The 19,075-nt window shown below is 31.1% G+C and overlaps 1 protein-coding gene across 1 annotated transcript; it reads left to right on the top strand.

Moving 5' to 3' along the window:
* The first annotated feature begins 1,805 nt into the window (after positions 1-1,805).
* LOC100241216 (PI-PLC X domain-containing protein At5g67130) lies at positions 1,806-4,534 on the top strand. The gene is made up of 8 exons (XM_010662267.3): positions 1,806-1,941; positions 2,053-2,175; positions 2,572-2,709; positions 2,817-2,915; positions 3,014-3,317; positions 3,400-3,623; positions 3,817-3,903; positions 4,205-4,534. The coding sequence occupies exons 1-8, from the start codon at positions 1,852-1,854 to the stop codon at positions 4,217-4,219; spliced, it is 1,080 nt and encodes a 359-aa protein (XP_010660569.1). The 5' UTR covers positions 1,806-1,851; the 3' UTR covers positions 4,220-4,534.
* Positions 4,535-19,075: the final 14,541 nt, after the last annotated feature.

Raw genomic sequence — 19,075 nt, 5'->3', positions numbered from 1 at the left:
ATTCATTTTCCAATACTAATATTTGTCTTGATAAAAAGGTCTTGAGGTATTAGGTTGAAAATTTACCCGTTGTAGTTCTTGATCTCTAGTTCTAGTTGGAGTATAGCTAAAAGAAGGTATAAAAGAGCAAGGATCTTGATTTATTTCCTTAATTCCTAGATATTGAATAACATAATCCACAGGGTACAGTCCCTTCCCAGTCTTCAATATAATAAGTTGATTGAGTATTCTTAATCCCTTTAAGAGTGGTTAAATTCTTGAAATCTCATTAAGATGAATTCATTACCTGACCTAATGGTAATAATTTAGGAATCATTGTTGTTGTATGCACATCATTTTCTTGAAATATTAAAGTCTCTCCTTCTAAGGGTAGAGACCAAGCATATGGAATATAGGAAGTTGTCATGGCTTTATAATACATTTTGTAAATTATTAAAAAATATTTTGTTTTTTAATTCCATATTATATCATTTGGTTTAAATATTTAAAATAAAAGTTTTAGAAATGAAATCATCATCTATACAACTTACTCCATAATGATAGCAATCGAAATAGAAGTTCATAAGCTATTTTGATTCCAGATGTCCTAATATTCAATCTCCAAAATTATTATGTTTTACATTATTTTAACAAACATATATGGAATTGTCAAAGTCAAGCCTTGTCAAAGTCTAGTTAAAACCTTTGTTCAACTAAATTTGGGGATTGTTTATTTTTTGAACTTCAGTATTAAAGCAAGTTGTTTTAAGATTTAAGATAATATATATATATATATATATATATATATATATATATATATATATATATATAGTTTTTTTAAGTAAAATTAACTTAAAAAAAAGTGATAAGTTTAAAAAATAAACAATTTTAAAAATGATTCAAATCTTAACACAAGTAGAAAAAATAACTTAATTGATACTGAATACCATTGATAACTACTTTTACTTAATTTAAATTAAGGTCTATTTAGATAGACAAATAAATAAATAAATAAGCACCACTTTTGTGCCTCACTGGACCACCTGTGGGACCACTCTTCATCCTTTTTTTTCTCCAATAGGATGAATTTTAAGTTGGACATAATAATCCAAATTTCTTTTACTTATTTTAAAATTTTTATAAGTAGCTAATTAATGGAGTTAATTTTGAATTATAAATTTATAAGAGCAAAAAGTCAAGGAGATGACCTGGATTTATAACTGAGGTTAATCAGATTATTAGGATATTAGTTTGCAAATTAAGAAATATAAGTAAACGATCATTTCACATACACTTGGCCATATTAAAAAGGAAATCATATTTAAGATTAAAACAAAAAAGATGGAAAGATCTTATTACTCATTCTGAAAAGAAAAATTCATCATTTGCTGTCCCTAACATGGAAAGATATTGAAGATTCTATGTAGAGGTGCCAAGCCCTTGGCCCCTTACATGATAAATTAAACTCAATGCCTACCTCAATATTATTTTGTAATATGCATCTTCTGTAGTAAATGTATATTTGCATATCACGTCAAATATTTCTATGTTTTGTGCCTTCGATAATTTTCTATAGATGTTATACATACGTGAACTATCATGCTATTAATTGATATGGACGCTCTATATTAATTTCAGTATCCTTTCTGATATTTCTTTTCTCCATGCCCACTTTATACAGTTGTCTTTTCCTTTTCCTTCTTCTCCTAAAATGTCATTAAACATATGGAGAAGGGAAAGTGATCAAATTCATTCACATTAATTTTGCACTTCTGGTTTGAGCGAAAATATATATTAATTCATTTCACTTCTCCCTTTGTCTTCTTCACAATCCTTACAAATTCCAATCAACTTCTTCCTTTTTTTTCAGAAATGGGGCTTGCAGGGAACCTGCTTTTCCTATTAGTTTCATTAATCTTCTGTGCTGTTGCAACTGCAGATTGCTCCAATGGGGGCTGCCAGGTTTGCTTCTTTCTGTGATTTTGAGGACAGTGTTGTTGTAAAATAACATGGGGTTTAGTATGAGGTTGAATTATGATGATTTTGATTTCCATCGGTGCTTTGTAAATGTAGCTTCACGATAAATGCTCGTCGCATGGAGACTGCGCTGCTGGACTCTTCTGCTTCTCCTGCAGTGAACTATTCTCAGACAATACATGCGTTAGATCAACTGTTACCAATCAGTTCTCTCTTCTAGTGAGTGTCTTGTTTTGTGAAAAGATTTTTGAGTTTTGAAATCTCATGATTTGCCTTTAAAATCTAGTCATTAATTGAAGAAATTCAGACAGAAAAGAATTAGAAAAAGAAACTCCCAAAAAAATGTGCAAAAATGGTGCAGTAAAGTGATACTGAAAATGAAAGAGATGGTGATGGTTTTAGTTTGAAATGAAAAGAAAAGAAGATTGATGAGAAGTCATCAATCAACAAGCATGACGTCTGGGGCTGCTTACAAACAAAAATATTTCACATGGCTCACGAAAATCCAAACCAGAAATCTTGATGGGCATTGGATATATAGTTTGGATGAGGATATGATTTAATGAAAAAAGAGTCCGCTTCATCAATTCTTTTTTTTTTTTCCTCTTATGATAGAATAATTCTCTTCCTTTCAACAAGTATTCATTCTTGACAACCCATAATTCTTTCGCCATCTCTGGAGAACCATCTCATACCGGATTTCCCCGACTTACTACTACATGTCAAGAAGATAGTGTCACCGATCAGCTAAGAGTATGATTATCTTCTCCTGGATATCCTTCCACTATTTTGATCATTTCCAACAGTTGATACAACTTCTTATGAGTTAATAATTTAATGAGTATCATTCATTTGTGTAGAGTGGGGTCCGGGGCCTCATGCTGGACGCTTATGATTTCAAAGGAGATGTATGGTTGTGCCATTCTTTTGACGGGAAGTGCTTTGATTTCACAGCCTTTGTAATTATCTATTCTTGGTCGTTGGTCACTTATCTTTTTCTTTCTTGTACTAAATGCATAATTTATTGTAATGAAGCATTATATGCCCTTCTTTGTAGGGTCCAGCTATAGACACTTTCAAGGAAATTGAAGCTTTCCTATCAGCAAATCCAACAGAAATTGTTACATTGATATTAGAAGACTATGTTAGAACCCCAAATGCATTAACCAAGGTATTTACAGATGCGGGTTTGATGAAATATTGGTTCCCTGTGAAAAGCATGCCACAAAATGGTCAGGATTGGCCCCTTGTTAGCGACATGATTGCAAAGAATCAAAGGCTAGTTGTATTCACTTCAGCTAAATATAAGGAAAATAGTGAAGGAATCGCTTACCAGTGGAATTACATGGTGGAGAATCAGTGTAAGAGACCTCTCCTTTAGCTTCTACATTACCTTGTGCCATCTATGATGGTTGGGAGTTTACTTACTCTAAATTTGTGTAGATGGGGATGGTGGACTTCAAAGTGGAAACTGCACTGCTAGGGGAGAATCGCCGCCCCTTAACGACATGACTAAATCTTTGGTTTTGGTAAATTATTTTTTGTCTGTGCCCCTTAAGCTGCCCACATGTGAACTAAACTCGAAAACTCTCCTTAGTATGCTTGACACATGTCATGGTGCTGCTGGCAACCGATGGGCAAACTTTGTTGCAGTTGATTTTTACAAGGTACAAATTGTTCATTGCTTAATTTGAAGCTTCTATCTTAGAATGCTCGTCTGGAATTTTAGTTTGATGCAGAAAATCCAGTAAAGAGTTGCATGTGATTCACAAGAAAAAAAGGAAAGAAAAGCTTGCAAAAAGCAAAACAGAGGACATTGATGGAGAGAGACTTTTAACGGTTTTGTGTTATTTGATGCAGAGGAGTGATGGAGGAGGAACATTTCAAGCTGTAGACACTATGAATGGGGAGCTGTTGTGTGGCAGCAGGGATGTCCGTGCATGTTTGGTAAGCTACAGCCTCTCCCATATCTTCAAAGGACACACATATACATGCAACTGATTTTCATTAGGTTTTGATATTAAGAGCTGATTAACTTCATAACTTGGTGGCCCATTCAACCTTTCGCTCTCCCTATTCATTTTTTGAGCCCTCGGAAGGGCAGGACCCTGCTTCTTCTGTTTGGAGTTTAGTTCCTTAATAACAATTAGGCCAAAACCCTACCCAATTTACATGTCAAGTTTCCACAAAAAAAATGACCACTCTTGGAAAGGAAAATCTTCTGACAATCATTTCCTTATTCTTGCAGCCTATATCTCCATGAGGAGCCTCCAACTCATGAGAAGGATCAGAGCAGGAGGAATTTAACCTGGAGTAATTCTCTTGTTTAGCAATAAATTTTTACAAACCAGTGCAATGAGAGCAGGTTATATTTATTAACATGTGGCATTGTTCATTGGCATAAATATTGTACATGAAAATGAACTAAATGGGCTACATTTATGGTTCAAATGCTTGACATTGGGCTTTCGGGCATCGATATGGGCAGGGCCTTTTGTGGGCTCCAGGGAGTATCCAATTTTCGTGATTGTTTCCATTCTTCCCACACACATTTATTATATGATTATATGCTCTCGTATCTACTAGAATTAAATTTCATTTCATTTCATCTTAGGTAAATTTAGTTATCACTTAACCGAGATTTGAGGTTTCAGGTGATAACCTAGTCTTAAAATAATGAAAGAAAAATCCTTAATTCATAGGATTCCAAGAAAATTTGATTTTCATATCTTGGTTATGATTCTGGTTTTCATTCAAAACAATGGGCACGTGCGTTCCAATGCTAATGGAGAATAAAAAGGAGTATTTGCATTGCAATAGGGATCCAAATGACTTTAGAAAGTAATTGAACCATTTTTTTTTGCTTCGTGACACATTGGACCTTATAAAGAAACAAGTCTAAAATTTTAGCTTTATAGCATTGAGATGTGATTAGTATTATTACATCTAGGCCCGGGGACATGTGGTTGCGGGTTAGTGGGGATTAATCCAAGAAAATATGCCTCGAGATTGTAAGAAAATTGTTGCAGTCGTCATACTTTTAGCAAAATGATCTTGGGTGGATGCCACTTTTTGATTCGAGTGTGGTTGTAAGGGAATAATGGGCTGCAAGTGAAGGGTGTTTGGTAGTGAGGAAAAGGGAAGGAAAATGCTCGACTGTATATTCTTTCACTCTCATATAATGGTGGTGGTGATGGGCACCCAACCACCCGATGACCCAACACGTTGGCCTGTAGGGCACGGCTCTAGGATTTGTCTCGAACAATAATTGAGTTGTGTCTCGATCGATTAACCGGCCTCTGATTTTATCGTTTTGACCTACTACGCTATGTAACTTTTTTCTTGAGCATGGCTGTATTTGAAGTTGGATTTGATGACTCAATACAAGGACCTAGAGACCCTTCAAGCTAAAATGTCATTAAATATAATTATCCCGCTGGCTCATTGTGGTAAACGCCATTCGAGACTGACCATAATCCTTGAATTTAAGTGGATTTCACTTTCAGTAGCACTGTAGTTCAGCAATGCATCATCATCTAGCCTAGGAGGCTAAGAGATTTGGTTAATTTTATGATTTGACTAAAAGGAGTGTAAACTTTCCATTTGGGCAATTAACTAAGATTTCTTTAGATCTTAAACAGAAAAAGGTGCTTCATATGCATTCTTACTGTGACCCCAGGAGCCGTAGAGATTTCAAACTAGACTTTTTTCTCCATTTTTCAAGTAGTATAGTCATGATCCTGCTGCTGCCTTTGTAAAATAATGCTTAATTCCTTGGCTACTGTAACTACTGAATTTAAAACTTGGGGAGATGCAAGTCAAAAAGTCGCTGATTTGGATTCAGTCAAACACTGAAAACAGTGTCTGAAACCATGAAGTTTAAGATTATAATTAATAAACAATGCAGTAATCAAAAATCGGTGGTTTATTTACCCTTGTATCTCAGTGTGAAGCATGTGAGTAGGTAGGTTAGGAGGCATCTAACACATGCTAGCAATCTTAGGATAATGATAAAAAAAAAATAATCAAATATTGTTATTATAATAATATATGTCGTTAAGTAAAACATGATATATGATCATATCTTATCACCATGATTAACCTAATATTGCTTTCACTAGCAACATGGTTCGATGTTGCTTTGCGCGGGAATAGTGGGCTTCATGTGATTGGCGGATCCGACATTAATTAAGAAACACGGGATGGAATCATTGTTCATTTGAGGATCATTAGAGATGAGATTAGCTACTTTTATCGCTAATTTTAACATAACTTTTTTGTGGTTGACTAGTATGGCAATTAAAGGATGTTTGTCACTAATGCAATTGTGAATTAATTATAGTCATGATTAAGAATGTTTGTATGAGAGGGTTGATATAATTAGAGGAGTGGCAATATGTGAGAATATGAAATTAAAATTGTAAATATGATGGGCTTTTTTATTTTGGATGGAATGTGAAGTGGTAATAAGAGGAGGAGGATGATGATAATGGCATGACATTGCATGAAAGACAAAATATCAACTTTTTTTTTCTTCTTTTTCCACAAACACTAGAGGAGAGTGAAAGTCTTATGAATATCTACTTCCTAATCAAACCAAAAAGTCTTGAAGAGAGGCTGTGGAAATTAAGAGGAGGCCCAGTCTGATTCCATGAATCAGCCACCACGTCCTCGAGTGGAGACAGCGAGAGAGCTTTCAATCTCAGTATTATGAGTTATATAGAATAAGAAAGATAACATCACACAGACAACTGACCCCAAGACGTAACATGGATCAGGATTTAAGCCCCAGTGCAGAAGAAAAATTACCCTATCCTGTTTGGAGTGCTGCACCCTTAGATATATATATAAATGACAACCCACTTTTAAGCCATAGAAGACTGCCATTCTTTGTGTTTTGAATTGATTTTTCAGCCTAGAGAAATGCTAAATGGAGGGTTTAAAATACAAAGATGATCGGGTAAATTAGTAGCTAGGTAGTCGGATGATGAAGAGGTTAGATTGATGTTGTAATTAGAAAAGGTTAGGATAGGGTGAGTTAGAGTGGAGTGCTTGTCAATACCAAGGATGATTACGATACCCCACGAGGGGGTAACATGGAAATAGGGGCATTGTTAGCATAGATGTTTGTCGCATAAGAGCAGTCGCAAAGGAGGCCCACCAGGGGGCTAAGTTTCATCCTCATTGTGGCCAAGCAGTCACCGGATCACATGGCTTTGGTACCCTCTTTTTGACATAAGGTTACCTAATGTGGCCTGAAAGCAAGAGAAGAGAAAAAATAAAATACAAGGAGGAATGAAAGAAACAACAGCAAAGACAAGCACTCAAAGCATCAAACAAAATGCAATGGGGACCTAAACACATGGGGGGGTGGGGGTGGGGGTGCTTCAGCCTCTGCACAGCACCCAACTAAAAGCTGAGAATCTTTTGCAATATGTTGGTTGGAACCACACACTTTGGCCACCATAACCTCTGTGTTCAAACCATAATCCCCCTTCTTTATACACTTATATACCCGTCTTTCTATTCCTTTTTATTAATTTCTTTTATCATCATCATCATCATCATTCCATGCCCCCATTTAGATTTAAATCTGAATGTAAGTTAAAGTGGCTACAGTTTTTAAGGATGAGATCCTGATTGATCAATGACAGCTTGTTCTACCAATTCTCAGACACCAATATCCAATTAATTCAGAACTGGGTCTCCTTAATTATTAACATATATCCCTCCAAACTAGTCATCTCTCAACTGGGCCTCCATGGAAAAAGCCATAATAAGTGTTTAAGAATCCCTTTAATCAACTCTTCATGAATTCCACTTGAAGCATACATTGAAACTGCACTAGCACTAATGGAGAAAAAAAGAGTTCTTCTTCTAAATGTTGGGGTTGGCGGCAGTCCCCCTCCCCAGAAAAATAATGGCTCAAAAGTAGGCCCTGGATTTGACGTGGCCCTCCAAAATATATGCACAAGATTGTGTGGGAAGAAGTAAATCTGAGATTGTATGCGCTCCAGATTTGGTATTAGCTCATAAAGTATACCTATGATTTGTTAGCTTTGTATTTGGTGTGACCTAAAATCACGCATGAACAGGCTTATTTTCATGCCACTAACTACCAATTGATTTTATTGATTTGTAGGTGAGATGGGTAAGTACTTATGCATTACACTAAAAACACCATTCACTACTCTTTCCAAAACATTGGTATGGTTATGTTATAATTTTTTGAAACAGTTTCCCGATAGAATTAGAGTTAAATTGGAACTGCGTGCCCATAATTTTTTTATTTAAAAAAACAATTTTTTTAGAACTTGTCCTAAAAATACAGTATTTTTTATAACATATTTTAATTATTTTTACCTATTTTTTATAATTTAAAAAAATTTAATTATACTATTGATGTTGGGTTTGGATGCCCAAATAGATTGACCCGATCCAATCCAATAAATGTGATAAAATTGAGAACTATTTTGGGAGTTTTAAAACTATCTAGAAACTATCACTATTAAAATAAAAAAGTTTTATTTACTCTTTCTCCCTATAAAAAACCAGAGAAAGAATATTTTTCCCCTTTCTCTTAAAACCAAAAATAGGATAAATATGTTTTTTTTCTCTCATTGGAAACAAAAAAGAATATAATTCTTCTAAAGAAACAAAAAGTCCTTTCTTGAAAATCCTTTTTTTTTTTTCTAAGTAGAAATGAAGATCAAGGTTTTCATACTATAAAAAAGAATAGTTCTCGCATTCATAGTTCATAACTTGAGGCAAGAAAATTAATCCGTGAAACAATCAATTTGGATCTTGAACATTTCAAAAGGTAATCGAAAAGTCTTATTTTTTATCATATACAAATACAAAAAACAATTAAAAATAAAGGATAAAAATTATTTTTGAGAAATTTTTGAAAATAAAAAAAAATAACTTATAAAACATTTCAAATTTTCAAATAGACTTATTTAAAAACCGCTTTCAAAAATAATTTCAAAAATTATATTTTGAATTTTGAAAACTAATTTTTGAATCAAAATGTCTATTAGACACTTTGTTAAATTCTAAGTTTTGTTTGATAACTATTTTGAAAAATAACTTTTTATCCTTAAAAAAAAAAAGTAAAAAAAGAAGTTTGTCAATAAAAAAAAAAGTACAAAATAGTTCTTTTTTCTAAACTAAAAACAAAAAATATATATTTATAAAAAATGTTTTTTAATTTTTTTTAGTTGATTTCACTTCTTTTTTCAAAATTGTTTTAAAAAAGAATTATATAAAAATGATGAACAATTAAAAATAAAATATTATGTATAAAAGATATTTTTAAAATATATTTAAAAATATGAAAAACATATTTTAAAATTTCAGATTTTCAATAGACTTATAAAATTGTTTTCAAAAATCACTTCCCATATCCGAAGAGTTTCTTACAAGTTACAAGTTTGGAGGGAGGGGGACATGAGAGCGAGATTCACGAAGAAAAGGAAAGAGATTCCCCATGGACTTGGGTTTGTCCGGTGGGTAGTGACCTCACTGACCTCAAATTAAGATGTTTCATCTTTCATGCACAGAGCGAGGCTGAGGCTGAGGCTGAGGTTGAGGCTGAAGATACAAATATATGGTGTGAGTGATCGTGCGGTACTGGTACGGCGTTAGTGCATCACAGTCAATCAGAAATCTGACTATTTCCAACCACATCAACCCCCTCACCACATACTCAACTCCGCTCCTAAGTCTCAACTCTCAAGAACCAACGCAATTTGGTGATTTTTCACATTTGGAAAAATGAGGCCCACAAAACCACTTTCCTGCTTCTCTTTGTCCTTTATCTGGTTCCAATCCGACAGTTCACAACTACACACCAATTCTCCTCACAGAGCAGAGAAATCAGAAAAGCCTTGTGTGGAATATTTTATTACATTCTTTTCGTTTCCATGATTGCAGATCATACAATCTAATAGTATACAATGGTGCACCATTCCTTTCTCACAATTTTCTTTCAAATCAAATGATTGAAACAAATATATTTAATCTAAGAACAGGCAACTAAATAATTGTCCATCCTGTTTTTTCTTCATACTACAGGGAAAATCTTTGTAAGAGTAGGGTAAGAGTAGTGAAATTATTAATGCCAGATACCCTTCGTTTTAAGGTGATTTTTGGTCCTTTTTTTTTTTTTAATATTTTCAATATTTAAAAAATTTTATCGTTTAAATATTAAAAAAACTAAAAATATTTTTTATAATTATTACCGAACACAGTCTTAATTTCATATATGTATTTTTATCCATCTATTTGACTGATGTATTTGGATTTAGTTAATCTCATTCCATATTGTCTAGTATTTATATATATATATAATGAGATATAATTTTTTTAATATGATATTAATCTAGATGGAATGATATCTTAATATATTATTTTCATATACTCATGTTTGATTTTTAAAATGGATAAAAAAAAATAGAATACAAAACATATTACTTTTTAATTCATATTTTTCTAAAATAGAAAAATATATTATATTTTAATATTTTTTATTAAAAAATATAGGATTTCTCTCAAATTTAATATCAGGGGGGATTTTTTGGTATAATATATCATTTAGTAAGTAATTGTTATTTTTTTGTTAATAATATTTATTATAAAAATATTTTAATACATATTAAATGTGCATGATCAAATGTGATCAATTATAAACTTGTAAATCCAAAGCTTTTTCAAAGCCCAACTCAAACCACTTCTTAAACATGAGTAATGTAAAAATTAGAAAAAAAAATTGAGAAAAGATGAATAAGAGAACAAATATATAATATCTATTAATTTAAAATTAGCATATCTCAATGTATAAAAAGGGTATCAAATAGTTATCTCTAACTTTCAAAATCTACAAGAGTCTGTCACGATCTTCATCTTTAGAATAAAACACATTTTGTCCCTCAGGTGGTTGAAAAGTAGATTTGTTAAATTCCTTTAATTAATGAAAATTTCAAATTAAACTTTAATGGTTTAAGGATAGAGAATAAAAGTGCATCAAAATGGGGTAATTAGAGATTCTAGCAGTATAATAAAAGTAACTGCGAGTGGACATATGATTAATATGTCAATAATTATTGTACAATGTATGATTTTTCAAAATAGTGTGTTACTTATTAAGAACAATAAGTTCTTAAATTTAGATATTGAAGGTGGCTCAAAAGTAGTAATAGATAGTTATAACAAAAAGAGTATCATTCTCAATTCTATCATGTCTTTAATGAAATATATTTGAAAGATGACTCAAACCTTAGTATTTGTATTTTTCATCATATTTATAGAGAAATAAATAGAACATCAGATTGTTTATTTAAAAAATATATCTATAACTTAGAATCTATCACCTCGAAACCAAATTTTCTTAGAAATGTTATAAAATTTAATTTTAAAATTTATTGTGGTTCTTTTTTTAATCAAATGTGTAAATTCTCGACTTTTTAGTTTTTTTCATCAAAGGAAAATAAAAAGGACAATGAATAATAAGTAATTTGATAACTTTTTTTTTTTAATTTCATCATTAATTAACATAAGTTGTAAGTAAAAAATCTTATATATATATTAACGGTAATTTAATTTCTCTTTTCGAAGAATATTTATTATTTACGGCAATCCAGAGAAAACTAAAAAATACAAATTTTAAAAAAATAAATAAAGTGAAGAAAAGTCGTTGGAATTGATGTAAACCATCGAGGAATGTGGAGGAAGGAAAGTAAATGCAGATGAAATGAAAGCGAAGATAGAGACTTAATTTAGGGTGGAGTGATCGAGTGAGTGAGAGGATCTCTTTTAGCCTCGAGCCTTCACAATTTACTAGATATGACAATGACAAAGGTTGTAGTAATAGTAGACTAGAAGACTAGAAGACTAGTAGACTAGTGGTAGTAGTAATAGGACCATCCTAGGAATTAGCACTGTGCCTCCTGCCATCCGCCCCCTTTATAATTAATTTTATTTAATTTACCACAGGAAAAAGTAAATATCATTCAAATCTTTTCAATCTTTACTACTTTTTACATAAATGACCAAAAAAAATTTACTTTTTTTTTTCATTTATACATGAAATCTTATGATAAATTCATCATATTTTTATTTGTGTGAATTTTATTTTTTTAGATTTTCATTCAATTTTTTAAATTTAATTATATATATGATATTGATGCAAATAAATAATAACTTATGTCTGGTTAATTTTATTTTAAAAAATTGTTACCTTTGTATTGAAATCTTATTTTTATTTATATCAAATATTTCGTATTTAATAAAATTTTTATAATATTAAGATTTTTTTTAAAAAAAAAAATTATGATTTTGATTTCAATTTTAACTTCTTATTAAAATAAATAATAAAGAGTCATCTCAAATAAGGTCTAAATACCATTCATACGATAATTACACTTACAATTTAAATAAAAAAAATTATTATAGAAATTCATATTATATATTTATATTTATATATATAATTTGAGTAAAATATTTAAAAATAAAAATTTAGATGGAATTGATGAGTATAAGAAGTTTACCTATTCCTTCCCTTTTTAAACTCGGGTAATATTATCCATTCTAAGAAAAGTTGACTATATATATATAAAGCAAAAAAATAAAATAAAAAATTTAAATTCATTATAATATATTTTTAGAACAATTTCTCTGTAAAAAAAAAAGCTTATTTTCAAAATAATTTTTAAACTCTTCCAGATATTATTCGTTTTAAATTTATGGTTGCTCATGCATCACTTCAAAATCCATGTATATGACAATAAGTTTTTTTAAAAATGAATGTCTAAATGCCAAGTACGACTCATAAGAAAAATCCACTATAACTTCTTCAAACCTAAATTGCAAGTACGACTCATAAGAGAAATCCACTATAACTTCTTTATACCTAAATAGTAAAAATGACTCATAATAAGAGAATTCCATTATAACTTCTTCTCGTGATGTGCCCTTCTTTGCCCGGTTGTTGAGGTCTCGCGTTCCTGGTGATCCACGTAGTTGCCAAATGGATGGACGCATGATTTCAATCAATATAGATTCTTGATTCAGTCGTTCCACCTTCAAAAGGCTTCCGGACGGGGTGTCTGGACGCACCCTCCGATGGTTTTATCAGTCATGGTCAGAGAGAGATAAATCAGTTGACCTTTTACTAGGTATAGTCAGCTTACCTTCCTCCTTGTGTGAAGGTTTGTATATATAGTATCAGGAGCTTTGTTTCTCTCTTTAATGGTGGGGATATATTTTTTGTTGTTATGATGACACTAGGTGGTAGTAGGGTCATCATCACCCTACGGGCGGCTGACAGAGATCGTGGTAGGTGATGCGGCTGTCAAAGATCGTGGTAGGTGATCGTGGGAAGTGACTTGTTGTCATTTCATCTTGTCCTTTCACTCTGCAGGTGGCGGAACGTGGGCCATGGCAGGCTGTTGTGATAACGTGTAAGACTTGCTTATTTCAGTCAATAATCAATCATATCCGGATGGCCTATGTTGGTCGTCCGGATGCATTTGTGGAAGTCGTCCGGATGTTATGTTTACGAGTGTCGTGTGCCCCTCCTTCAGGTAGTCTGGATAGGAGAAGCGCGCCACGTGTATTCTTAGGGAAATCCGAATGAGGGTGATTCGGATGATAATGCGCGCCACGTGTCACCATGAGGTGTGTGACACGTGTTCTCAGGAGGAGGGGTCCCTACACCGGTCACATTTATTAGATGTAAATACAAATTCATCATTAATTGTCATGATATTGCAAGGTTATTTAAATTGGCAGTCCAATATGATTTATTATATTCAAACCTTATACATATACAAGATCTTCATCATATTTGATAAGGTTACGAGATCATTCAAATTGATAAATACCAGCAATATGTCATAGATTAATAGAGTTACACATTTAATTAAGTTTTGATTTTAATCTCAATTATAATAACTTAATCTCGTATAAATATTATTCACTTTTGAATCAATAAATCAGGATTTTTAAAATATTACATTAAAAAATTATAATTAATTTTTAGAGATTTTTTTTTTGTGCTTAAAAATTCTTCCAAACAACTTATATTATATCATTTTGATTGGTTGATTCTAAATCATTACCCGATGGCATTAAAACTTTTTGTGTCCAAGGCTCCCAAGTACGTAGATGATTTTGAACTCTACACTCACGGGATGAAAAAGTGAAATCAAAGTTGCAGAGTCACACTATCCTGATTCCCGGAAGAACAGATGTTTGTTATAAAATAATAAAAGAAAATAGTAGAAAGAAATGTCAGAGGAGTAATGATTTTAATATGAGAAAAATTGAAGGGATATAATCGGGAACATAATTGAGGCGATGGGAGCTGTGAGAGGGAGAGGAGGAAAGAGACAAAGGGAAAGAAACGAACGCGTAAAAACAGATGCACGTGGATACGACGGACCACACGTGCAAAGAAACATCATATGATATGGGTGAAGTCCCCCCTCCTGCACTCCTGCTCCTGCTACACAACCCAATAGGATAAGACGTCAATTGCATAATGACACCCTCCTCACTATCACAAACAATTTCATCTCCCATCGTCTTATGGGATTGGGGTCCGGCCACAGTACGTCCTTACGGAAAAGTGTTATTAATCATGTCCCCCTGTATTTTGATTTCATTTATTTATTTTATTATTTTATATCTAATCTCATTATTCATAACATATATATATATATATATATATATATATATATATATATATATATATATATATATATTGATATTATTTTTATTCTTTTATCTTTTTTGTATTTATTTATTTGTATCTAAATTTCATATATTTATATCATTATTAATTAATTCAAATTTCTGTCATCTATTTTCAAATATCGTAATTCGATGTTTGATAGATATTGATTATGCATCCAAAATGTCTCAAACATTTAACATTATTTAAAACACAGAATCATAATCTAAATACTTTAGTCATATCATTTAATAAATCAAACACGCTTTTTAAAAGGGGCCTCCCTTCATCACCTTTTAAGCTCTAAAACACATCTTGTTTTGCTTCCAAATCCTCATGTCTTTGGACACTTGATGAATCTATCAAATGGGGAAGATTTTGACCATATTGTGTTTGCCCTCACTTTGCCATACATTTGATTTGGTACATGGGAAATGGCAATGAATGTCGACAACCGCTTTGCTTTTCTTCCCATCTTTGAAGCACTTTTCTTACCATTACAAAAAAAAAACAAATGTACAAGTATTCGTATTTAAAATGGATAAGGAAAGGGTGTACCCTAATTCCTACCCACATGATGTACATTTATATTATAAATTGATGTTAAAATTTAGAGACATGTAGAGACATATGGGCAAAAATCTAGCAAGTGACAAAAAATAGATACATTAAAAAGCAGAACAAGGGCAGAGAATTTGAATTTGAATTTGAATACGGAGGTAGGGGAACTTCCATTCCAAAGGGGACAATGAAGAAGCAAACATAGGGGATAGAGTCCTTAATTAGGTGGCATTCCTTGCTATATTCTGCACAAACCTTTCATTTTTATACCACCATGTTTCTCCATGTTCTTATTCTGTGTTTTTGGCCGACAATGGGAAAGACTAAATCAGGGTGGTCCATCCCTTTGATTAGTTGGCAATGCTTTATAATGAACTAATTCATTATGTTATGTATAACGTGCTCTTTTTTTTTTTTTTTTTTTACTTGATTTTTTGAGATTCGTTTGGATCTTGAAGATGATTTGAGTATGACAGGGTATAATTTTTTGTTTTTTTTTGTTTTAATTGAAAGTTAAAGTTGAAGTAAAGTTTTTTATTTTTTAGATTACCCGTCTATATTTTTAAAGAAACATGTTTAACATGGATTTAGATTAAAAATGAAAAAATATTTTAAAGGAAGGAATTATGAGCAAACATACGATAATTTTTATTTATTAAGAGTTTGTTTGATAATGATTTTATAAAATGTTTCTAATATTTTTAATATTTGAAAATTTATATAAATCAAATGTTAAAAAGATTAGAAACATTTTTTAAAATCATTATCAAACATATTTTAAATTTAAAATAAGTAATATTATTTATTTTGGATATTATTATTTTAATATTCCTTCCAACATATTAAATAGTTAAGGATCTCTCTGGAAATTTTTTTTTAAATAATTTTTTGTTTTTCAAAATAAAAACCATATGAACATTAATTCCAATAGAAAAGATTGGAAGTACATTTAACGCGAAAAATTAATTGCTAAGTCCAAGACACGGATAGATAGGCATTGAATGTCGTCAAACCGAAACGACATGTCAAGTCAACTCTACAACATGAATATCTCTCTATTCGATATGTTTCGCCACCCAATTCCATTTCTCACCATATAAATCACTCATTTTTTTATTTTTTATTTTTAAAAAACCTACCACCTTGAATCATTGCTCAATAATCGTTGATTGAGATTGTTCATCATTCAAACCCTTTCAACATTCGAAATTCAATTATAATTTTAATAAAAAAAAATCGGATTTGGAGAATGGGAGCAAAGGCCCTTAGGACGTACCCCAAAAAGCAAGTCAACTCGCGTCCTAGAAAATATTGCCCATGTTTTTCATGACAAGTTATTGAATTTTTAATAATTAATATTATTGTAAGAAATATAATTTTGACCATACAAATCACTCAATAAAAAAATAAAAATAAAAAGCTACCACCCTGAATTATTGCTCAATAATTGTTGATTGAGATTGTTCATAATTCAAACTCATTGACCATTCAAAATTCAATTATACTTGTTTTTTTTTTAAAAAAAAATCATATATTTATCATAAATAATTGGAGTGAATATTGCTCATGTTGTTTGTGACAAGTTATTGAATTTAATTGGTATTATCGTAAGAAATATATAGTATGCGTTACAATAATTTTGATAATGTTTTGTAGGGTGTTATTAAATAAAAACTTTGTGGTTAGACTATTAATCCCATGCTCTCTACTATATCAATGGTATTTAAAATTAATTAATATTGGTTAAAGCAGTAAGGGAAAAATAAAAACGAAAAGGGAAGGTGAAGGGGAGGACCGGAGGAGATGATGATACATCTGATATATTATTATATACGCAGGGGATAGGCATAGATGTATGCATGTACATGTTGGCAATAATGTTGTTGGAGGGAGGAAAGAGAGAGGGAGAGCGAGTGCAGCAGAAGAAAACAAAAGAGAGGCCCTCGTGCAACTGGAGGTTTCAATGTACATCACTACTTTTTTATTAATCAAACCAAACTGCGTTCGGCTGCATGTGTGCGTGTGGCTAGACACGGACATTCTTCTCTCCCTCTCTCCCTCTCTCTCTCTCTCTCTCTCTTTCTCCCTTTTTCTCTCTCTCTCTCATAATATATTATATAACTGACGTTTTCTTCCAACCCCACCAAATGTATCCTTTCTGCACCTTCCGTGCACCTCCATTATCATATCATTTCCAGTCACACATCTCTCTCTCTCTCTCTCTCTCTCTCTCTCTCTCCCCCTTCTTCTTCTTCAAAACTTGCCCCACTTACATCTCACTTTTATTTATTCAATTTCATCATCCATTATTTCTGATGAATATCCCCATTCGTGTCGGCAATATTTCTCTCCAATTTCGTCTTCCCTTTTTTTTTGTAAACAATTTTTTATTTCTAGTTTTTTATTTTTGGGAAGGCAAAAAGAATTTCTGAAATATACCCATAAGGTGCCCAATTATGCCATATGTCACTCACCAACCAGTGTGCACGTGTGCTGATTCATTAAATCAGCTTTTCATTCCTGATTTGAATGCTCTGATTGTCCACTTGTCTCCCTCTCATTGGCCCTTCCGACCTTTCCGGTCCCCATCTTGATGGTCTGTTTTATCCGCCTTTGATCATATCATCCCCACTTCTTTAACTTTTTTGGTTTGGATTTCACATTTCTGGACCTTATGTTTTTTATTTTTGAATTAATTGTTTCACCCCTAACCCACTATTTATCATTTTCGTGTTTTTATTAGGAATGTGATGTTTGTCTTTTTACTTAATTTTAAATAAAATATTAATATTTAATAATATTAAATATTAAGTTATTTGTTTTTATAGTATTTTATTTTTATTAAATATTAAAAAGTAAAGAAAAATCAATATGTTATTTTTTCTATTTAAAAAATATTACATATTTTGACTTTTTTTTATTTAGTAAAAAGTTTATAATAAATAATGAAAAAATAGAAAAAACAAATTACCTAAATTTTAAAAATAAATTACTTTCAGCAAAAAGTCAAAAACACAAACATCACCTAACTAATTTTTAATATAAATATCTTTAATTATGTCAAACACTTATATACATACTTAAAAAAAAATATTTTTATAAAAAAAATATTTTTATCAAAATCAAACCAAAACCCTTTTAATTAAATAACCATTTATTTGTTATATATTACTTATTAACAAATTAACCTAACAAACCATAAATCTATGGAACTTAAATAAAAATATCAAATCAATATTATACAACACCTTAAAAACACTTCACATGAAAAGTTTCACCACATTTGGATTATGTTTAGTTTCTAAAAAAAAAATATTAATAGGAGGAATAAAAATATTTAAACAAAAAAATTATTTTTAAAAATATTTAAAAATGTATGTATGTGTATATTATTTATTTATTATATAAAAAAATAAATCAATTTTTTTTCTTTTCTTCTATTTTTTTTCCTCTAGTACTTTTTTTATTTTTTTATTTTTTAAGTTTTGGTGATATTATTTCTTCACGATATAATACAAATCCATTAAGAAGATATGGAGAATGTCTTTTTCCCATAAAATACAAAAATTCTAAATGAGTAAAAGAAAATTTTTCCTTTTTCAGCGGCAAAAGTAAAAAAGTTTCCATTATTTCAATTTTTGAGTGGGAATCTAGTAAGGTACGTGGTACAATAAGTCAAAATATTCCTCTGTAATTTTCACTTAGTTTCTCAGTATAGAAAAAGAAAACTAGCCAAACCATATCTCATACATCAACTAATTAAAATTTATTTATTTATTTTTAATATTTTATGCTATTTTTTATAATATAATTTTTTTTCTAAAA

This window comes from Vitis vinifera, chromosome 14, assembly GCF_030704535.1.
Source record: "Vitis vinifera cultivar Pinot Noir 40024 chromosome 14, ASM3070453v1".
Classification (NCBI taxonomy): Eukaryota; Viridiplantae; Streptophyta; class Magnoliopsida; order Vitales; family Vitaceae; genus Vitis; species Vitis vinifera.
The sequence above is the reverse complement of the archived record's forward strand: the minus strand, read 5'-3'. Positions and strand labels throughout refer to the sequence as shown.

Bases quoted from the DNA above. Each gene is read 5' to 3' on its own strand.
- LOC100241216 (XM_010662267.3), top strand. From the start codon at position 1,852: ATGGGGCTTGCAGGGAACCTGCTTTTCCTATTAGTTTCATTAATCTTC. The intron at 2,710-2,816 runs GTATGATTATCT...TCATTTGTGTAG, and splicing joins GTGTCACCGATCAGCTAAGA to AGTGGGGTCCGGGGCCTCAT. The intron at 3,318-3,399 runs GTAAGAGACCTC...AAATTTGTGTAG, and splicing joins TTACATGGTGGAGAATCAGT to ATGGGGATGGTGGACTTCAA.